At 42.4% G+C, this 22,984-nt stretch overlaps 1 protein-coding gene across 3 annotated transcripts; it reads right to left on the bottom strand.

Annotated features, from left to right (window-relative positions):
* Window positions 1–1,344: 1,344 nt before the first annotated feature.
* Window positions 1,345–22,119, bottom strand: UNC93A (unc-93 homolog A). 3 transcript variants are annotated; one of them, XM_035322481.1, is made up of 10 exons: window positions 21,846–22,119; window positions 21,231–21,289; window positions 18,472–18,620; window positions 16,215–16,396; window positions 15,234–15,463; window positions 12,119–12,244; window positions 9,362–9,579; window positions 8,096–8,231; window positions 6,476–6,607; window positions 1,345–1,882 (listed from the first exon to the last, which is right to left on the bottom strand). In XM_035322481.1, the coding sequence occupies exons 3-10, from the start codon at window positions 18,556–18,558 to the stop codon at window positions 1,617–1,619; spliced, it is 1,377 nt and encodes a 458-aa protein (XP_035178372.1). In that variant the 5' UTR covers window positions 18,559–18,620; window positions 21,231–21,289; window positions 21,846–22,119; the 3' UTR covers window positions 1,345–1,616. The 3 variants fall into 3 exon arrangements, with proteins under 3 accessions (XP_035178372.1, XP_035178373.1, XP_035178374.1); XM_035322482.1 differs by having other exon boundaries at window positions 21,231–21,285; XM_035322483.1 differs by lacking the exons at window positions 21,231–21,289; window positions 21,846–22,119 and having other exon boundaries at window positions 18,365–18,613.
* Between the last annotated feature and the right edge of the window lie 865 nt (window positions 22,120–22,984).

Below are 22,984 nucleotides of genomic sequence, written 5' to 3'. Positions count from 1 at the left end.
AGAGCTCCTGAAAGTTTCAGCCACGTGGCTGGGGAGGGACCCATCTCGGAGCAGGTTCAAACCTCCAGTGAGATGGCTACACCTGCTGCCACTAGCCTCACACAGCCAGAGGCAGACAGATAAAAGATATTGTGATAAATGATTGAGTCCCAAATAAGATTCCAATTAAAGTTTGCAATTTATTAAATGAATAGAGGCAAGCAAACAGCACTCAGTGCACCAGGAGTCTCTGCTCCACAAAGACCCACACTGTACAGTTCCCATTCTTGGTTTATATCTCTTCTACTAATGCATATTCATAGTGGGCGTGTCCTCTTCCACATGCCGTCATCTTCTGGAATCTTTTCGAATCTTCTCGACCCCCATTTGGTGGTCAGCATATGAAGTCAGTGGTCTTCCTCGGCTGGACCCCATACCCCATGCATGCGCCCCACAGACTTCTGCTTAACACTGGACGGATAGCAACAAAACTGGTCCAAGCCGGTCCTGTCAGGCGACCATTGCAGAACGCAAGAACTATATACATACATTAACCACCTCTATTTTTCTTAGTCTTGCCATCACAAAATACAGTAACTATATGTTAACCACTTCTACCCTTCTTAGTCTCGTGGTTATACAAGGGTGTGTAAGACAGAAGGTCAAATTTCATCATGTGGCCCTAGCATTGCTCCACATTGACACGAATCAGATGAACACATTTCACAGTACTGCTTCATTACAGGCTGAACACGGTTGTGGCTGTGGGAGAGATCAGAGCATGTGTGATAGTGCAACATGGGGTGAAGAAAGGTGAATCCACCTGCGCCCTGCTGTGGGCTCAGGCAGTCCCCCTGGGCCAAGAAGGGGCAGAGGCCTCATGCCCCCACAACTTCGACCATCGTTTTGTTTCTGGTGTCGAGGTGTTCCTAGATGAACTTGTGCCTGAAGTAGGTTTGGAACACTATGCAGCAAAATCCCTATGGCAGTTTTTTTATGTGATACCATTGCTAAACTTTTACTGCAGACACAGCTGTCTGCTGACCTAAGATAAGTTGATGGACTTGGTGCATTTTGTGGTGTTCAGATAAAAACTGTAGATATATCCAGCTTGTACCGTAATGCTATTTACAGCAAGTGTTTACAAAACACAGGATGAGAACAATACACATCTTTATTAATAGTGGTTCCATGACCACAGATCATAGATTTTATAATATTATACGTGTTCTTTGCAATCAGCTGAGGAACTCCAGGTGCTGTAATCTTCTGATGCTGCATGTGGGATTTGCAGGTTTGATTTATAAACCTGTGGTACCAGGTCCAATCCACAAATACAAAAACATGAAGATTTCAATAGTCTTATTTACATTTATTAAGACTTTATTAATTAAAAAAAAAAAAAAAAGACATTTAGTTGGTCACCTGTATGAAAGGGTGAAGTCAGATAATCTTCCTTTATAAGGCTGAAATGTCAAAAAAAAAAAAAAAATCTACTAAGACATTTGTAGTATACTGGCTTTGACATCTGCTCCTTTTTCCTCTTTCCAACAGTACCTGTTGGAACACCCAAGGAGACATACCTGTAGGAGACGACCTCAATTACTCTGATGCCGTTGGGTTACATATTTGTTTAGTTACATATTTGTTTCCTGGGTGTGAGGTCCTACATTTTCCTTTTTTGTAGCAGTAGGTGTCCCAGTGGAGCTCTTAGCTTCCATGTATTCAACCACTCCATACGTGACCATAGACAACACAAGCACAGCCAGTAAAATGTATAGTTTGATGTAGACTTGCAATGTGGTGCTGTAACCAAAGGCAATAACAAATCCACATGATTCCCACAGACGGTAATTTGCAAAGGCAGCCTCCTTGTGTTTCTCAAATAAAACACCATAGAGTCCTGAAATCAAGGAGATGAAGTTTGTGAAGGTTAAATATGAAACCATATATTTTCTGCAACAGGGATAAATAGACCATGAGAGGGAAAGTAGACCCTACCTCAGAAATGTCAGAAGGAAAATAGAGGCTTTGTCTTGGAACATTTTTTCACTCATATGAAATGTAATAAGTGAAAGAGCAAAAATGACAAAGTAGCAAAAATCAGAGAAAAGGGGGAAAGAAAATGAGAGGAAGGAAGAACGGATGTGTGCTATTGAAGTGAGGTAGCAGGAAGTTTATTTTTCAAATCATCAGCCAGAAAAGGGAAGGTTCTTAGACCAAGTCCTTAAATACTTTCATATTCCCTGGAAGGCTCCCACTGAGCTTGGTCAGCTGCACACCCGCAGCTGGGATTCAGGCATGGATTCCCGCCTCGAGGTCTGACTGGTCAGGCATCCAGGGACGGGGAGAGGACTTGTTTTCCTCTGGGTGCTGAGCTAGCATAAGTGGTGATAGAGAAGCAAGCAATTCCACTGACTCAGCTGTGGTGAGCAGGGAGGAATATGATGAACCTTGACTCTTCTCATCCACTTCTGTATCTAACAACACATATGTTTGAAATATGCACATTCAGCCAAACGATGAAGAGTACAAAGTTCTCTAGAATTCTGGGTAGGCTCAACTAACCTTTCAGCTTTGTTACCCTGGGGAAGACATCATCTGTATGCAAAAACTCACTGCTTCCTGATGGCTACAAGATGACATTAACTGATTGTTTCAATTTACATGTGATGGAAAAGTTGGATAAGTGCATCGTACAATGTACTTAGTTCATTAAATTGTCTGTGAATTATTTGATAATCCTTCATAGTTTTGCCTAATAAATGAGCAAGTACAAGTTGTTCATGTAACAGAGACTTTGCAAATATGTCGTGTGTTTTCTTCTGAAAGGGGATTTATGCATGCATGAAAATGGCAGATTAGTGAGAAGGGTTTAATATAGCACAATTTCCGATGCCATGGCATTTCTATGTGTAAAGATTCTGGGTTTCAGCTGGCACCTCTTCTCCTCCATATGAAGCCTTCATTTTGTATCAAAGCAACGGGAGAACTGAGTGGGAAGCTTTAGTCTGAAGTTCAGCTGTGGGAAGTGCTGGCTTGGCAGGAAGGTTCTAGTTTCCAGGATGTGTATTAGCTATCAGCTAGCAGTTATAGAGGAGCACAACGGTGTTTTGTTCGCAAACCTAAACATTTATCTGTATCACAAACACTGCTGAGGGCAGCATGGCACGAGTTCCCTGGCTGAAGCTCTGGAAGGACCCACTGGGCTGGCTGAGTTCAGAGGTCTGAATTCCTAGCTCTGAATTCCTGCTGGCAGCCACAGGCCCCCATTTTCATGGAAATATCCATCCTGCTTGCCACTGCCTGCTTTCCCACTCCTACAGCGTCTTCCCCTTCCTCTGCTACGGGTAGGCATGGATATGTAAGAGGACTGCTGGAAATCATTTGAGTCCAGGTTTATAAACTTTCCAGACTGATTCACATCCTTTCTAAAGGCACACATCTGGCTGGAGAGAGTTTTATTTTTCTGTGGTCTACCTGATAGCTCTGTGCTGCACAGTTGTTTGTGTCTGCAGTGCAGTTATTGCCAGGAAGGTGATAATAGCAGCTGTGTTCAGTTTAGATAAGAGAGGGCACTACACACTCTGAAATGAAGCAGCTTTCACTGGAAATAAATGCGTGCATACACATACACAAACGTATTAGGAAGCCTTTACAAGATGAAGTGACTTATCTATATATCCTCTAGGGGGAACTCCAGCATTAACTATGCACAGCAGGACAAAGTAAACCATCTCTGATTACCATAAAATGCCCGAAGTATGCGGCACAATGCCATTGTATGTATTCAGTGGTTAATCTACTGAGACAGAAGGGGCATTCATGGGATCTTGCCTAAGGAAGCACCGCAGATCTTAGTCCCTAATGCTATTTTAGAGGTCTTAGTCTCACCTCATAGCCTTTGGAGTCACGAATTTCTCATATGATGTTAATGCTGTTTTCCCTGTATAAAACTAATGAAGGGACAAAGAGATTTTGTCCTAAATGGGCATGTCAATCTGCAGATCCTGTTCTGGGATGCAGCATAATGCAGTAATGTCACTGCACGGTCTGCTGTCATCACTGTGACAATGCAAACCTTGTGCACTTTTGTTACTAGAAGCTGCAGAAAAGCAGAAGAAGAAACAGATACTGTGCAAACATAAGAACATATGTGTGCTGTTTTTTTTTTTCCCAGTTAGCAACAAATGTGATTTTTTTGTAAGCATCCACCAGGAATATGGGAATGTAGATGACCTATTACAGTGCTGTAATATGGGTCAGACTTGTCTCAGCACTGCAGAGCTCACTGGCAATGAAGAGTCGTCCACCATTTGTGCCTTGTCTGGGGGTTGGGGACTGCAGCCACCTCCCAGCCTTGGTCTCTGACACTGAGGTCCTCTGCACTACCCCTTTTCCTAGTGAGGGCACCAGGTGCCCCTTCCTCAGGCATACAGAGTGTCCTTACTGAGGTGTCCTCAAGGGAGTCAAGTGTCTGAGGGCAAGGCTTTCTGTGAAGATCTCTTACAACAGTGGGAGACTTAAAATTTTGGTTCTCAAGAGTGTTGGGAAGGAGACAGATGAACAGCCAGGGAGACTGTGGGCAGAAGCAGCAGGAAATGAATGAACAGCTTTTCTTCAGAGAGGGCAGATGATAACTGATGCTCTCTTTTCATGAGCCTAAATAATGAGAGCACTGATTTAAAACTGTGCCAAAGTCAAAGGCACAAGGCTGTGGGTTGAGATGAGAGAAGCTGAGAGGGTGTCACTTGATGTGTGTGCCAGCTCTGCTCCAAGGAATATGACCTGGAGCTGCTGGAAGGACAAGGAAGAAGTCTGACTGGTCAGTTCCTTGTTTGCTACACACGCTGGGAAGGAGATTGCTGTAAGTGCCAGGCAAAGGCCTGTGGTGATTTCCCTCTGGCTCTGTAGGAGGAACATACTGATTTATTCAGTGAGCAAAATCAAGTCATCATCTACTGAAGCAGCCAGAGGGAGGGAGGCCCAGACACATGTGCTGATGTGGGCCCAAGCAAGCTAGTTCTGTCACATGCGTGTTCTTACAGTATCTCCCAAATATGAGTCTGAGGTGGAGGAAAATAATACTCATGAATAAAGAATCAAGACATGGGAGCAGGTGGGGGAGCATTTAACTGTATCTTGCGGATACAGGCTACGGCATTGACTTAAAAAGACTGTGACTGACAGTCATTAGCAGGCTGTACTTCAAGGCATCAGAGACTATGGCCCTTTCTTGCCCCCTCCAGCATTTTGTAGTCTTCCTTCAGTTTCTAGAAGAGCACTTCCTCTCGTTTTGGTGAGGGATGAATTTAAAGGATCCTTATGGAAATCAGTTTGTATCAGTTCAGTATCTGAACTGTCGATGTATAATAATTTTACTCTACCACAAAGCAGAAGAACACAAAGATTATAAGGACAACTGCTATGCATCAGACAGGAAGTCCAACCATAGCCTTCCAGTAACAGACACCTAGGGTAAGCAATGAGGAAAGTGCAGAAATGATCTTTCCCCTCTGATGCTCTCCTGACTCTGGCAATCAAAGGACTTTCTGTGTTGGAGGTTTCCTCTGGATCACCAGGCTTAGTAAAACCCAAGAGCATTTTCCCCTGAAACGATGTAATTCCAGCCTAAAACCATGTACATTTTGGGACTTTTGTAAATCCTTTGTCAGTGAACACCACAGTTCAATTATGTAATGTGTGAATAACAGCATTTCCTTTATTTTTTATAAGGGCTGCTGTGGGATAACTTTATTTGTTAACACCTTCTCTGTTATTGAGTGAAATACTGAATAAATCATTTTTTTCTAACTACATTTTCCATACTATTCATAATCTCACTGGCTGCTTTCCGTACTAATCACTTGTCTGGGCTGAAGCATTCTAGTTTTTTAGTCTTCCTTCACATGGAAGTCTCTCAAGGCTCTGCTCCTTTTTGTTGCCCTCTTGTACCTTACCACATTTATTATGATTTTTAAATGGAACAAATCAGAACTGCATGAATGATGGATTTACATGGTCGCATAATATTGCTCTCTGTGATTTTTTTTTTTTTTTTTTTTTTTTGCAATAGCTCCTAACAGCTAATTTGCTGCTTCTGTTGTTGCTGATCTTTGAGTTGATCCTTTTTGTTGGTGCTCTTCTTTATTACAAAAGACAGACTAAATATATCATTTTCCTGAATTTTCTAATTTTCTGTGAAATACTTGCATTCCTCCAGAATATTTATTCTAAATATCTGTTATTATCTTCTACAATGTTCTCCTCTCTTCATTTTGAAAAAAAAAAAAAAAAAATGTTTATTGAGTATTCTACTTTCTTATTCCTAACTTGTTCTTATTTCTTCAGGTCTCCAAAGAGCTAACATATTTCTTTCAGATGCTGTCTTAGACCCATCATAATTATTATGCATGTTCTAAACCAGATTGCTTATAAATACAAATGTAAATTTTTATATCTCAGGAGAATTCATTTCATTGTCACCAGGACTTACCATTAGTTTGTGTCTGCCAAATGGCATCAGATATGCCCCAAAGAGCAGGGAATATGAAGAACACAACAAGCTGGTTAGGATGAGGTTTCCACAGCAGTAGTGCTATTATGCAGGCAGCGTTCGTAACCGTGGCTGTCAATTTAGAAAGAAAGAAGAGAAACACAAATGTTAGTGTAAGCAGGACAGATAGTGCCCTTTAAAATTCTTCCCCCAGCTAAAGCACAAAGCAATCTTAAAATATTTCTGGTTCATTGGGATTTGTGCTGACTGGGTTGATATCACATGAAATACAAGACAATGCAATCCATTTGCAGTCTTCAGTTAATAATTCTGAGCAGTGTCCTAAACCGAGGGATCCTGGAATCTGGTGTGGCTTATATCCCAGAGAATGAGAACTGCCACGCAGCAGCAGAAGGGGCTGCTGAAAGCCCTGCGATCCGAATGCGAGGCATGTCGCAAGGGAGAGCAAGCACTGGTCACCTCTCCTTAGGTAGCCCTTAAAAACATATTTTGTTTCAGGGCTAAAGGAGGCAATTAAGGATGTCTAGAGTTACTGCTGTCTTTCTGTCTTTCTTTTTAAAAGCAGCACGTAAGTAAGTAACTGGCTCTTCTCTGTCACGGGCACACCTTTAGAGTCTGAGTACAAAGACTATTGAACAGAACTGAGAGGTTAGAGGTCTTGCATTACTAATGCTATATTTTTTTTGATTTTAAATTGCTGTTTTGTTTTTTTTACATCTAAAATTAGTTTCACAGAATGAAACGTAGTGACAGTAATATAAAGGACACTAAATTTCTTCTTCTCCGCCCAGGTTTAAAAATTCCTGTGAAGGTCTCTAATAATAGAGGTCTGTGTAATGGAAGTAAAGTATCAATACACCCCAGCATAGATACTTCAGTGGATACTAGGACAGAAATTAAATATTTCTTGGTGTTCTTCTGCCTCCATTATTCCATTACTTCCTGTAACAACGTTCCCTGAAGAGGTTCTTAAATATACAAATCTCTTCTCATGGCAATCTAAACATTGGCGTTCCATATATAGGCCTTCAAGTTATTTTAGCCTGACACACTAGCATGAGTCTTTCCTTTATTTTTCACCCTTTAGAACAAGCAGTGAAAAGGACACTAGGCCAACCTTTTAAATTTTTCCTAAAATTCCTAGACTGGTTACTGACAGTTCCTGGTTCACCACCCCCTGAGACTCAAATCAGCAGTGTATCCTACTAGGCTTTTGGTTGTTTTCACTCCATAAGAGTGAGGAAGTTACATCCCAATGGAGAAATCCTTCTCAGGTACAGTGTAGACCTCAACAGCTGCATTGTAAGATCATTTATCACTGGTTGCATTAGAGCTATAAAGCATCAAGGCTGTAGGATGCTTTTTGAGCAGACAAAAGCAGGGTTAACTACACCAGCAAAGTGATGTAAGGCAATGACTTGAACACAGTGGTTGGCTATGCTGCCTCTCTTCTCATGAGTTAAGTTTGCCCCCCAGTTGACTTCGGTTTTAACTGAGAGATGACAGGGAGCTCTCCCTTTGTGGTGCATACAAAGGGGTTGAGCACTGGATTCGATATATTACATGAGGTAATCAGTCCTTCAAGTGACCTTTACATACCTAAAGCAAAAAGGAGTTTTCTACCCGTGAACTGAGAGATCTTTCCAAAGAGCAGAGAGCAGAGGGAATTCACAGCTGAAAAGCAGATCATCACGTAACCAACATAGTGTATCCCCAGGGCACAGGTCACATATGTCTGCAAGAGGAGAGACAGTGGTGACACATTGGCTTCAGGGAAAATATGCAGCTAAGGTTCAAGGGTCTTAGCCTGTGTATTTAGTAAATAGCCAGCATAGACAAGGTCAAAGGAGCACAGCTACGGAGTTTGCTGACAGGTCTCTGGAGTACTGACATAGTTGGCCTTCAGCAGTGATATTCCTAACCCGGTTCCCAGTCAGACCTATGCTATGCAAACAGAGCAGTGACAAGCTGGGGAAAACACTGGGGCACTGCTCACTATGCAAATAAAGCTCCTGGCAGTGGCACTAGGAGTTTTCTGCCTTTCCCTTTGTACCTCAAGATCTGAAGATCAACAATCGGCACTATGGTTGTCACCATGCACCTCCCAGGAAATGAAGAGGACCTCACCTGCAAGAGCATGCAGCCACTGGACATGGCCTTGGCGTGCCCCTCTCAATGCATTCAAACACAGCAGCAGGTGCTCCCTTCTGTCTGCTTATATGCAAGGTTTGTAAGCTTAAATTTAAAATAAGCAGCTCAGGAAGTTTTCCCCCTTTCTTTGGAGGCTTTCTCAACAAATGTGTGGAGAGTACACCTGCTACGTGTCCAGGTTTCTAGAGGAACTGGAGGAGCAGAGGAGGTTTCAATGTCAGGGTTTGGACCTGCTCCACTAGCAACTGGTGAGGGCTTTCAGCCAGCAATGTTAAGGGCTTGCCCTCTTGCTGTAAAGGTTCTTAAAATAAAATATGTGGCATGTATGCTGATTTGCACTTACAGAAACTCTAGAGAAACCAGAAGGAAGGAAGATACAAAAACTTTGCAGACTTCTGGCTTTTCTCCCAGTTTGTTATTTACAGCAAGCCGAAGAGTTTGAACCTGTAGCTCTCTGCTGTGTCCTCTATTGATGAGTTAAGCTCTCCACTGTGCTCTTTTTAAGGCTGTTCCAAGGGACATGTTTACCGCTGGCTTATTCTGTTTGAAGATGTCACACAGAGTTCATTCAAGTAGAAGTAAGCAGTAATTTAGCTAGCCACAAATCACCACTGAGAACATCTTCATTTAACAAGTAAATATAGATCAGATGCAACAGTAAGTCACAAAGGCACAAAAAAACAGACAGAAATAGATTTGCATTGTCATCCACACCTTTGTGTAGTCACCAGCAAGAAATCCCTGTTCAAACCCACTGTACATTGTCAGAGGGATTAGAAGGCATTGTCTTTTGTCTTTAAGGTGCTGGAAAGTTGCTAGGAACGTAGACCAAAGGGATGGTGTCTTTTGTATTTCTTTCTCAGTCTCTGCTTGGTCAGATTTGATCTGGTCCAGAAATATAACAATCAGCAACACAGCTAGCACACCACTAGCTGCAAAAACAAAACAAAAAGTTCATGAAAAAAATGAGGAATGCTGGAAGAAGGATGGGAAATCGCTTGTTGCTGTTATCGTTCTGACTTAGTGCTTAGCTCTCTATGGGATGTTTTGGCAGATGAATCTGATTCCCCTTCAGTGTAAAGGCCATTTCTGTGTAAACAAGGAGGCCTGATCTACATTTGCATCTTCTGCATACAGCTGTGCACCTCACAAATCCCCTCCGCTTAGCTGTGACTAGCGTGTTGTGACAGCCACCAGGCCAGCTGCACGGCCACCAAGGGTGATGGCTCACCCTTCCAGGGCAGGCCAGGGGTCACGGGGCTGGGGAGCTGGCCAGAAAGAGCTCCCTTTGGATCTATCAAAAGGCTTTAAATCAACACAAGCGAGGAATATTCACTTTCAGTGCCAAGGCATTCATGGTTGGGATCTTCCTTCAGCTACACGGAAGGAAAAATAAAGCACTAGGAGTAGAACCGCTGCCTTGGATCCCAGTACATGTGGCCCTTTTATTTGGTTAGCTATTTGGTCAGCTCTGAGCAGGGCTTTGAGTATGTGCTGTTTTAAAGTTGACAGTGAACAACTGTAGGTGACTTGAAAAAGACACGAGTTACAGCTTTGAACCTATAATTTCCTAGCAGAAGCAGCATATAAAAGAATACGTCGCGTAGTTAATTAAAAAAAATGATCGTGCATGTATCAGTCTACATTTTTTTGCTTGTGAAGTGAATCAATATGATTTTGTTCACGTTATCAGGAAGATAATTGTAGCTAGTAATATACATGAAGCCACAGACTGGCAACTGATTGCTTTATGACAGATACAAGGCATGACTGTGTTTCCTCTCTTACTGATGTAGGCTAGAAATCCCTCCATGCAAACAAGTGGAGTTAGAGAATAAGAGGAGAACCAGGCCCCTCTTCTCATCCATGTGGCTTGTTTAATGTCCTCCTATGTTACTACATTTGTGGTACTTTCTGATGACTTTTACTGTCCAAATACATTAGCAGATTTATATTAAATTGCCTCAATTTCGAATTGTTTATTATTTCTCACCAATGTCTTCTAGAATGAAAATATGTTCTCCAGCGTACTGTTTCTCCACTGTGGCTGGACTGTAAACCATTAAGACGTGTATATCCTGCCAGGGTGTTCATTAGTGTGTATGGGCTGATTGCAGGACTTAAATGGATGAGAGCAGGACATGCACATTTACAGAACAAATATTCTAACAAATATGTCAAACAAACCAAGAGCGACTACAGGAGATAAGTAACTGCATGGGTTAATAGTGATTGGTATGAACATAAATAGAAACATGCACAAAATAAACAACAGGAGACTTATCCATTATTGGCTCCACCCAACCTGGCAAAATATGTATTCAGCAACCAAATAAGGGAGACGTTTTAAAAATGTCTGTAAATGAAATATTTAGCTATATGGCTTCCCCTGAGGTAGGAAAAGACATATCTTTTATTAAAAGCGTAAAAGAAAAATGAAACCCTACTGACGCAGGGTCAGTAGACAGCGGGGTTGCATTCATTTTGCATGAGCAAAGCCTAAGGGAGTGCTGTATATGTTAGTCGTCAAATTTAAACTTGAACTTGCGAGCCAAACTTTCCTTTAACAGAAGGGCATCAGCTCCAGCACACTCTGTAAGGGAAACTGGGGAATACTCTTTGCGTTTTCTCACCGATAAGGAATGGAGGCTTGGGAAGGAGAGAAGGTTTGCTGTGATGGGCTCGTCTGGTGAGTGCTGGCTCTGACTGGGTTGCATACGCTCTGTATGAGCATATGACAAATTCTATCCATCTGTCCCAGAATAATGAGCATATATGTGTGCAGAGACTGCAAAGATATTTTAACAGAGGTAAGGTGACATATTGCCTTGCTATATACTTCCCTGTTATCTCGAGATGAACCTGTTCTGAGCCAGATGCATTTTGAACTTTTTTCATTTCTACAAGATGTCACAGAATGGATCTTTATATATCTATTTTTATCATTCCAGTTTTTGATGGTATCAACCTTCCCCATCTTTGATTTCTTTCTAGCCTTATGCAAGGAAGGTCTATTGGAGCTGTCGTTACTAAATGAGAGACGTGCCAATTCGCCTAGCACTGCTTTTTATCTTCTCCTTTTGCACAAATGTATTACAAATTCAAGCATCACAGCTGAGAATTGACTGAAGCTGTAAAATCTCAGCAGGGATCCAACCCCCCCCCCCCCCCCCACCCCCAAGGGTGGGCGTTTTCGGGAGCCATGGTACAGATCCACCTCTAATTACAGGACAGTCCTGCTGGGCTTCAGCTTTACTCCAGGTGAAAAGTGCTTTAGGCAAAAACGATGTGGCACACAGCATTTGAAGCTCTTCAGGAAGGAGTTGTTTACAGCTCTCACATATCATATTTCTTTTTAGCAAATTGGGTTGAAGGAGAAAGTTGGAAACTTAATCTGCAGACTATACATGGTTTCACAAATAGTGGGTTCCTCATCAGCGATATTCATTAAAGATTGTGTGGATTACTTACCGGTGTAGATCCCTAGCAGAGTGTATTTTAAGGACTCTGAGGGTCCTGCTGATGCAGTGGTGTTAGTGGTCTCAGTCATGCAATCATGTGCTCCGCAGCATGCTAGGCTTTCTTCTGAGATTTCCACTATTTCAGTAAGAACCAAAAGAAAGGCAGGACAGAGAAGACATGAGATGAGTGCACACTGGATATAAGGACATAATGAGAAGGGAATCCAGCGCTCAGTGATTAGTCATGGTTTCAAATCCTTCCCAATTAGAGGCGTTTAACTTCAGAACCCAAGCTTAACACACAAAAATTTGGTTTAACGAAAACAGTTGCTCAAGACAGAGCATTGAATCGGCAGTTACATGGCCATGTGGAATAAAGCCAGAGGCTTAAATCTGAAACCCATCTCAGATTGCAGCATTTAAAGTTCCAGGGTATATATGTACCTCTTAATCATACTGCACCACCGGAAAGGTCCCTCAGTTCACAACAGCATCGAACGGCTGGACCTCAGCTCTTAGAGCCAGAACACACTGTCCCTCTCCAGGTAATTTCTGTATATGTTATAGCAATGGAAACCACCTTGAGACATCTTCCTGCTTTATTAATTCAAATTATGATTACCCATTAATGCAGTCTTCCAAGAATACGGCTTTTCCTGGCTTTGTTACGAGCTTTATTACTATTTGAGAACATACTTGAAACCAGACCAGCTTGGCAGAGTTTGGAGTAAGACCTTTGCTTTGTTTAATCCCTTCATCCTTGTGCTGGGCACGTGCCAAAGTGGCACACGTGCACACACTCACACACCCTGTGCGTCCCCCTGACACCGTGCCCACTTCCTCCAGGACCCTGTCTGTGAAGGCAAAACACCGACCCTAAGCATCGTCCCAAATAAGCTGTGCAGAGGGAATTGATGATCAAAACCCCATAATTTCAGTACTTTTGTTGCGGAATTTGTCATTGGCCCAAGCATAATAAAGGGCAATATGGTGTACCTTGGCTGGTTCCTTAAACAGGGCCTGATCTGTAATTTTCAGTCGAGTTACTGAGTAACTACTTTTAGTGTGCTTTTCCCCGTTGCTTCCAATCAGTGCTGCTGCAATGTGAAGCAGCTGTTCACCAGTTTCATAAATAGCTTTAGAGTCAATACCAGATTAAACTTCATAACATAAAGAAAATAATTACTTTATTATTGCCAATGGCTACTTCTACGTGGTTTTGGACAAAAAGATCCTCAGCCAAGTTACAATGTGCAAAAAGTGACTCACAATAGTAAAACATGGAAGAGCATAAACCAAGTTTTTTATCTGTACATAAATCATCTGAAGATGAAGATGCACATGTAATTGGAAGTATAGAAGGTGCCAGGCAGGGTATGCTCTGTTCTTTTGGAAATAAGGCTAGGCTACAATATCAATGAATGAGAGACGATGACTCTTGCAACTTACGTTGATTGCTGTCTCCTGATGTAGCACTGCATCACAAAGCAGCTTGCCTTGCTGAGTTTGGATGCATTGATGCAGGCAATATGTCAATGCATTCTGATTCTGTGGGTGCACACTGTATCTTTCTTGCTGTTCAATGACATTTTAAGCACATTTGAAGTGGGCAGTATAGGTAGGTACTTTTCCTGCACAGTCAGAGGAGAGGCAAAGAACTGAGTGCCTGGAAAACCTTACCCCAGCCAGAAGTACCCTCTAGGTTAAAGCTGAGTCCCACTGACAAGGCACGGTTGGGGAGTATGACTTGTAGCATGGCTGCTCATCACTGAGATGTGCTGGTCATTGCACACCTCTCAGGAACACAACCTTCCCTGAAATCCCATGTAGCTGACAAAAAGTAAGTAAAAGTTAAGAATTTCTTTGGACTTTAAGGAACATCCCCAGATGTAAAACTAGGAGGGGATTTACAAGACAGACAGCATTTTAATCCTCTTGTTAACATCACTTAATGTGACGCGTACTGTGAGGCAAGGAAGAGTAAAATGTTTTGCAGACCCCACAGCTGCACCAAATCCTCTGGCCTGCAAATTAAACCAGAGCATCTGGTCCCTCCTGAGATATCGTGTGGCTCAGTAATCAGGTCAGCAAGGCTCTGTTGAAAGTGATAAAGTCCTTCAGCATTCTGCTTTGATGGTGTTTAGGTTTAAAGGAAGCCTGATTCTCCACAAGTATCACAACTACCTTGCCATATAGCCAAGGATTCAAAGATTAAATCCTGATGCCAACTCCCTGACATTTAGGTTCAACCTAATCCCTATGTGAAAACCCCCCAGAGGACGTACAGTTTAACTGAGCTAGGGAAGAGAGGTAACTTCTTGTTATTCATAGCAGCAGTGGATATGGAAAGCTCCTTCCATGTCCATCCTGTTCTGACTTTGATGGAATAGGGAAAGCCTGGAAGACTGCAATAATTATAATACACCATAGCATTTTGAATCTCTAGGTGGTGTCCAAGTATTAATTTATCTTCACAACTGCCCATTTAAAGCTTATACCAATTACAAGCTTGGGAAATGAGGGCAGTGCTATTGAGTGATTTCTTCAAGCTACATCAACATCTGCTGCCTGAACCTGAAACATGCTGGAGGAGCCCTGGCATGCAGACTCCTGCCAAGAGCTACTTCTGTTTCTTCTTGACATTTCTGAAAAGCACTAATTTTCAGTAAGCACCAACATCAGCTTGACTAACCGTGAATGTTTAGCAGCAAATTAATTCAATACTACAAGCTTTGTGAAAAGCTTGTAGTGCTTTTTGTTTTAATCCACTTTAAATAGAAGTCAGATCTGAAAGACTGTCACTGCCAGCAGCCTATCTGTGCTTTACAAGATGGGTGGAATTCAAAAGGAACTCAATGGACATCTATTTTTGAGCTAGTTGTCTGAACTCCGTTTATAGCTGATGAAGAGCTGATACAAAATAGACGATTCCAGAGAGCAATTTAGCCAATCTACTCCAGACACGTGCCTTCAGATGAGCTAACTCACGTCTGAAGTGTTTGTTTTAATTGCCTAGGATGAGAATTGAGGGTCAGTCTCTCAACTACAGAAATCTACCTTTTAGCTATCTAAAACTAGCTGATGCATAGAGTAGAAAGAAGCATCAAGATTTTAAATTATTTTACCTTTGTTGGAAGACTGGCTAAATATCAGGGATGAGATAAGATTTCCCCAGATTCCAGAGGATTGAAATATCAGAAAGAAGACCCCAAAGTATTGGTTGATAATGTCTTTCCCATTTTTTCCTGCTTTCTCAGCATATGAATTGCCAGCAATGGTGAGGTAAGTGCATTTGGCAGACCAGAGTGGTGCTCCTCCTAAGCCCAGGATCACAGAGGTAGGGATTAATGTGTACCTGCCAAAGAACACTTTATTTAGCATGGTTATCATCCATTAGTGTAATAATCATTTGCCCAAAGTACCAGAGGCAAAAATAGACATCAAAGAAATAGATTTATCCTGTATGTGATTCAACAAATCTATGATGTGAAACCAAGAAAGGGCCACACTTCTGAAAATTAGGATCTGAAAGCACTCCCAGCTGTGTCCAGGGTCTAGGTCTAGGCTAGGCTAGCTACGTCTGTGTGTGCCCTATCCCCTTGTACTTGAGAACTACATCGCATCTGCCCCTTGGAAGATGGATCACAAATCACAACACCTTTTCTCTGCAGATTTCCATTCCCTGTCATCCACCTCTGAGAGGGCAAGGCAGGAACATGCCCCCTCATGTGGTCCTCTGCTCACAGAGCCGCTGACTAGGAAACAGATTTCCCTTCAATATTTCCAAAAATAGTCCAAACAGTCATTTGGATTTTTTTTTTATTTTTTTTTAAGGGAAATCTCTGCAAGATGTATGAGCTAGAGAAGCAGCATCAGGTGGGTAAATGGATGCATTCATTCTGTCTTTTTGCAGCTTTTCACTTCTGCTCCAGCTGTTACTAGATTTATTTATCCCTATCCCTTGCAGGCAATACCTTTGGCATTTAACTTTTACATCCACAACATGGAGGTAAGGTAAGGGTTGAGATAAAGAGAGTTTTGCCCTAACCATTATCTAGTCCAGAGAAAATAGAGAGGGTTCAAGTACTTAAATTGAGCACTAGTACCAGCTAGCATAGAAGTTCCCCAAGGAGAAGGCAATGTAGCAGCACATAGAGCCTGCGATGGTCCACTTGCAACCCAGCTTCTTGATGAGGATTGGAGGGAGAAACATGGACGAGATAATAAGAGCAGCATAGAGAACACTTAGGGAAGCAACACCCAGGCCTTCCTCTGAGTTGAGACTGCTCTGCAAGGACAATAACAGCATGTGAGACAGATTTTACCACAGGTGTATGCTGCTATAGTGTACAGAGGGTGGCTTCAGGGAGAAATAGTAATATCCAGCCCTAGCTTCCCTCTCTCTCCAACCCCTTTCCCCAGAGCATTCTGCCTGTGCATTAATGCTTATTTTCTCACAGTGATAGCCCTTTTATGAAAATACAGTACTGAACCACGTGAGGATTGCTCAGATCCAAAGCATTGGTTAGTACAGTCTTAGATTATTTAGAGTTATTTAAGTTTCTTGTTGAAAGCAAACTGAATGAGGGATAATCTCTTTTTGGGTTTGTCCTTCTCTCTTTGCCCCAAGCAAGCATATCCTTAGCTCTGTATTGCAAGGGCTGACTTCACCACAGTGAAAGATTCTTTACTTCAAACTGCAGGTCTGATACTGTCTAAATTCTTCAGCCATCAGGACAGGGAGTTGAGGAGGGTATTTTCTCTGTTGAGCAGTGTCAGTGCATTTGGGGACTGGAAGAGTTGTTTTGCCAACAGGCAAAGAGACTCAATGATCACAGAGGTCTCATTTCTAATGCATCAATGCCTGCTTTTGTTAGCTACAAATTCCCAAAATTAGGAGCCAGGATTTCAAAATCATACGATTAGCTTAGTTGTTTTTTTCTTTTTTTTTTTTTTTTTTTTTTGTGTGTGTTTTTTGTTGTTGTTGTTGTTGTTTGTTTTGTGGGGGGACATTGAAATAAGTGGTGCCTGTTTTCAATACCTCTCCTGCAGTCTACAAATCAATAAAATAACCTGCTTTTGATTGTATCTCAACAAGTCATCTTTAACCACCAAGGTAAAATGGAGCGGGAAGAGGTCTACTTTGTAAGTCAGTACCACTCTGTGCTGCAGGAGAGGGAACATCCGTGTTGCAGCACTTCACCTAAACATGCATGGCTTCAGATGGTGGGGCTGACTTGTGATGTCTTGGGTTTATCATTGCCCCTCTCATTAGTCTGCCCAGCTCATAACATCTCCATCCATTTTGGGACTGTTTTTGCAGAACTTCCTTGAGCTTGGAATTTGAGTCTTAGCAAATAGAAACTGATCTCAGAGAGAAGAGGCAGGTGTGCAGAGCTAGGTGGGACCTCCCCTGAAATGAGCTGTGCTCCTTATTAGCACAAACAACTGTTCCATATTACATGAAAAAGCGAAAAAGAAGCCTTAATAAACATATCAAACTCCACCTTTAAAGCATAGGGATTCCTACACTGTTTGGAAAATCCTTCAAGAACCCAATTGCTCAGGGATATCTTTTAATATCCTGCCTAACCCTGGTCATGGATGGCTTATATCCGTTTGTTTGTCATTAGACCAGCAGTCATATACTCTGGAAAACTCCTTGCATTTATCTAACCTGAAGTATTCATAGAAAGCAACAGTATCCCCTCCGCCTTTTTATATTTCTTTCCTATGCTAAACAAGCCAGCTCTGAGGTATGCTATGCTGAGTGTTCAAGTCATTTACAAATCTCTGTACTGTGTTTTAGGATGTTAATGTAAATACAATCTGTGGCTGCCTTTGATATAAAGTAAGATTTTTTTATTACTATGTTACATCATGAAACTATATTATTTTATGTTCACATTATTTAATAAGGTGGGCATATACTTTCATTATTTAACATTTCTGTATTATAATAATATTGAAAGTATGGCATTTAGAAGTATTCAAAAGAAACCCTTTCCAAAAAAGGAATTTGTTTTCATTTTTTCAGTATCTTCTGAGAAATATCTCAGAGAAATTTAGTTTTAATTCAAACAGCTTATGTGGATCAAACGAGGTACTCTGATGCAAGCACTCAATCTATCTGAGAAGTATTAGAATAATCTATTTAGTAGATGCTATGGGTCTGGGTGAGGGATTCTAACCTGTGCCAAGCTGATGCCCTACCCTATGCAATTTAGGAAGAAAAAAGAAAAAAAAAAGTGCATACCTTCCTCACAGAAGCAATGGAAAGACTGAGGGATTTCACACCACCAGCTGGGCTGATGCACTTCCAGGCCAGCTGTCCTGCCAGCTAGTGGGAGATGCTTCACTTACCTGCAGACTCTGGAGCCCTCCATAAGCAGTGAAGAGAAGTAAAAATCCAAAAGAAATAACCAAAACGTTCTTAAGATTTCTTTCCATATGGATTCAAGGAAGACAAGGTCTCCCAGATCACAGAATTGATCCAATTATTCCAGGGGATGCTTTGAGATGGAGAAAAACAGCTTATGTTTTCTTGGAAGAGATCACTTCTCACTGCATTTGGAAAGGAAAGAGATGTTAATTATTTCAGGATCGGCCAATGAACTTTACTTTTTCCGATACTGAGAACTCCTCTTGGAGTTGTTACTCATTCACCTGTTGTGCCTGTGAGGCAATAAGGAGTGTTCCCAAGGGACATCTATCAGGTTTTATTAGATTTGTGTTTGATACTGAGGTATACAAGTCATTTGTGACACTCAGACTGATTTTAATATTGCAGCCATACATGATATATCTCTCCCTTATCACTAGCATGGGAGAAAAAAATTGCAAGCAGTTAAATGCCTGTCTGACATAACGATACACCAATCCATAACGTGCAAAGGTTAAAAGATCATACGGAAATCTATATTAGGCCTAATACTTAACTAAAGTTACAGAAGAGTACTAGGAAATGAGATAGCTTGTGTTAAAGTCTCATCTGCATACAGCAGCTCCATAACTGTGCAGTGTATCAAAACACATTGCTGGCTGCCTAGCAAGCAGCAGCTTCTTCATCCACAGGGGAACCACATCACAGGGCTTTGAGGTTTCAAGTTTACCAAGTCGTAGTCATTAAAATATTTTTTCTAATTTTTCCCATCAACTCAGAAATCAAGAAGAAACATAGACCTAGCAAATAAATTAAAAAGCCATTTACCTTCCCCTTCTCTGCCCCCTGGAAAACAAGCATCCGTTTTGGGATGTATTTTACCTTCCCAGTGCTATCCGGCTCAAGGGGCAAGAAGTTCCCACCTCCCCAGCCTGTCGTGCTGTGTTTGCCCGTTTTTCCCTATTGTCCCTATTTTCAGTTTGTTAGTGACACAGTGGCCACCCTGCAGGTCCTGGGCCACTTTTTGGATACTCCCCTTCTGAACACACCAGGTCCCCCTGCCCCTAAGCCAGGCAGGGTGAGCAGACCCCCTCCAAATGCTTCCTGCAGCTTTAGCAGGGGAGGGATTTGAACCTAGGAGCAAAATGTGATCCAAGACCCATGCCGTACATGTTCGAATGGAGGCCCCGGGTCCATAGTGTCTAGCAATTATACACAGTTTAACTGGCTTGGTCTAAATCCCACTAGATGGCACAATTTTGCTTCCCAGAGGACGCTCGAGGGTGAGGGGAGGAAGTTGTAATGCATTAATTCATTTAATACATTAAAGAGGTCACAGCTAGTTTCTCCTTTGGAGAAAATTCCAGTATATGCCTTTTCATTTTCTTCTTTTGTCTTATAATCTTCTGGAATGAAATAATGCAGAGACATAATCTTTTAATTCTCTTTTGTTAATGGTACTTTTACGTTGCAAGTCTAGAAAGTTAAATACTGGCTTTTTATTTTACAGACAGCCATGCTCAGCATGCAAACAGTTTCAATTAGATCACAATGTGACTCCTGTTTTGCAGTGGTTTTAATCCTCTATAAAGCTTATAAACCAAACTGGTGCTACTTTGACCTCCTGGTTTCCCATCTTTTTAGGTTTATGGACCCTTGCAATCTCCCAGTCTAGATCCCTGCATTATAAATTTACACCTGGTGATAACAGGTTTCTTTTGCTTCTTTTTTGGACACCTTAGAAATACTCTGCAAAATTCTAGGGAGCTGAGGTCACATTCCCTGAAAAAGTGAATGAGAAAATGCAAGAACAGTTATCCTAAGGTAAAGCATAGTTATTGCTTTCTCTGGCAGATATAAGAACCAAGGAGAGTGCAAAGCACACTCAGTTCTAAAAGCCTTTAACTTCACTGGTCTTTCTTGGCATTAGCAATAATGACAGCACAGCTTTAAAAAAGAAAATTAACTTGACACTATTTTTTAAATGCATTGTTGGATAGATTATCTGATCAGCACTTCTGTGCTGAAAGAATTCTGAACTCTGAGCTCCATCACTCCCTATTAGCAGCACCATGCTGGAGAGCTTATGGGGGATGGTGGGTTTGGGTTTTCTTTTTACCCCTTTCAACTGATCAAAGATATTTATTCCTGTTCCATCTCCCTTGCCCAGAGCTTTGGGTTACCCAGCTGCCTGCTCCTGAGCCTCTCCCTAGGAATGCACAGTCTCTACCACAGAAATCTGATAAGGCTGAGGAGCTCTTCCTAGGTACCAGGCAGCAGTGTCTCCAGCAGGCCTGCTGTGCATCACCCTTGACACCTCTTTCATTCTTTCTGTCAGTCTAACCAAGATTAAGTGAGCCTTGGGAGCTAGCTGTGTGCTGCACTTTGGGCTTAGCTTTCACATGGCAGACTGCAGTCACCAAAATGAAATGTCCCACAGAGCACGATCGCAAACACAGAGATAGAAGAGGCTAGTTACATTCATGGCTCTGTCCCACAGCCCATCGTGTTTATTTTCTGAGTGTTAGGCACTATTTTCTGAGGGCAGGCTTTGTTTAAAAGATCATATCAGCAGAAGGTAATCTTTATGTTGGTTTTGTCTTTTTTGTAATTTATAAATATCTTCATTTCTACTTTCATGATTATTTTTCATTTCCCTATTTTGTCTCTTTGCTGGTTAGATATATCGTTGAAGCAATTATTTTAATGACAACAACAACCCCAAATCCAGAATACTCACCACAGGAATCTCTGTCTTGGGAGGCTGTTAATTGATTAGCTCCCAGTTCCTGAGTCTATCTGCGGAAAGGATGAATATATATATATATTATGCTGTCTGGACAATGGTTTGGCCATCCCTGTAATTGGGCAAGTGTTGGAAGAGCTGCTCTCAGCTGGCCATAATTGGCACTGGTCTCCGAGGAGCTGGTGCCGAGGACAAGTGCTTGCCCGTGGATGTCTTCAAACACAAGGGTGGGGAGAGGGGTGAGGGGAGACAGTCTGCATGTTCCCACCTGGAGAAATTAAGCTGATTCCTGCCCTTTTGCCATAGTGAAGGCATTGCAGATGCACTGGAGGGGAACACCAGGACAGAACCTGTCATCCCTAGCTGTAGCATTAATGCAAAGCCCTTAGTATATTGGCTTGTGCCGGAGATATGAAGGGTGGCACAGCCTGCAAATCGCATGGTCCTACTTGGCAGGTTGCAGAGAGTTACCTGGCTAGCATTCCCAGCAGGATGAACCTGTGCTGCTGCTATTTAATCCAGTCTGGTAGAGAGCCTCTCTACCTAGAAACTTCTGTGGGGCAGTCAGGTGCCTCCTTTGACTAAGCTACCGCCATCCCAAACACTCACCTGAGGCTGTCAGGCAGGACACACTCTTCATGGACTGTAGCAGCGTAAGTGTCTCGAGGAAAGAAAATACTCCTCCAGAGAGTGGGGTACCTGTGAATCATAAGGTCAACTCATGGGGCAACAATAAGTGATCCAGGTAGGAGAAATCTTTCACAGTTTGCAGCTGGCATAGGAGAGCATTGCTGATTCCTAGGAGATGCCTGTGCAAGTCTAATTGCAGCAACCAGTCCTTTTTCCAAAGCCCTGCTCTCCCACGAAATGAGCCTGTCCTGAAATGCCTGCGGTCTTCCCAGCCACCAGACCAATGTCCAAGTTCTCCATTCAGAAGAAAAGGGGCTGATTAAAATTCAGGGCTGCTTGGCCCAGGCTGCCTGCACAGCGTTTCCTTTCTTGCTGTGAAAGGCTAGCCATGTTGCTCTGTTCTCCCCTCCTCCTTCACCTCCTTTGGTGTCCTGCTGATTTTGGAGCTGAGACAGGACCAGCTGCACACGAGGTGCATGCCTTGTGAAGCCCAGCCATTTCTGGCCTGGGGGTCTTTATTTTAGGTGTTTACCTCCCCAAGGGTTAAGCTCACTCTCCGTGTTTGTGAGGCTCTACCGTGAGGGTGAGCACTAGCTGGAAGCTAGAAGGGCTGAGGTGGTCAGAGGCCTTTGAAAATACAGGCTGTTAAATGCTGAGAGAGAGTCACTGCTCAGAGGTGAGATTTGTAATACTGAGCTGAGCAAATCGAGACATAAAAGCTGTTTTCTCCCAGAGGCAGGACTGAAGGGGGCTGCCAGTCAGTGAACTCATTCTGCCCACCAAGTCAGAGGAATATGATTTCTGTGGCACCAAAGGTGCCGTCGGTATGAGTTGCTTCTGTGCTCCTCCAAAGGCCCAAACATCCACTCCTCCACCAGGATTTCAGCTCCCATGTCCAAATTTTCTGCATTTTCCTTCTTTCCCTTCAGATCCTTTTCCACCATGCAATGTATCCACAGATATTGCCCTTTTATCTGTTCTCCCAAGCCCCTGCTACCTGCATGGCTGCATAGGCATCAGCATACCTCTTCTGTTTGAATCCTACCTGGTGATATCCTCTGTCTTTCTCTGGAGACAGCAAACTGTCTGTCTCAATCTTCCCTTCTGTCCTTGATGTA

Source organism: Oxyura jamaicensis, chromosome 3 (genome assembly GCF_011077185.1).
Source record: "Oxyura jamaicensis isolate SHBP4307 breed ruddy duck chromosome 3, BPBGC_Ojam_1.0, whole genome shotgun sequence".
In the NCBI taxonomy this organism is placed as follows: domain Eukaryota; kingdom Metazoa; phylum Chordata; class Aves; order Anseriformes; family Anatidae; genus Oxyura; species Oxyura jamaicensis.
Note: the sequence above shows the minus strand (reverse complement) of the source record. Positions and strands in the feature narration are given on the sequence as shown.

Coding starts and splice junctions, on each gene's coding strand:
- UNC93A (XM_035322481.1), bottom strand. CDS start 18,558: ATGGAAAGAAATCTTAAGAACGTTTTGGTTATTTCTTTTGGATTTTTA. Junction 15,464..16,214: donor GGGAACTTCTATGCTAGCTG/GTACTAGTGCTC, acceptor GTTCTTTGGCAG/GTACACATTAATCCCTACCT. Junction 9,580..12,118: donor TCTGCTAGGGATCTACACCG/GTAAGTAATCCA, acceptor TTGTTTTTGCAG/CTAGTGGTGTGCTAGCTGTG.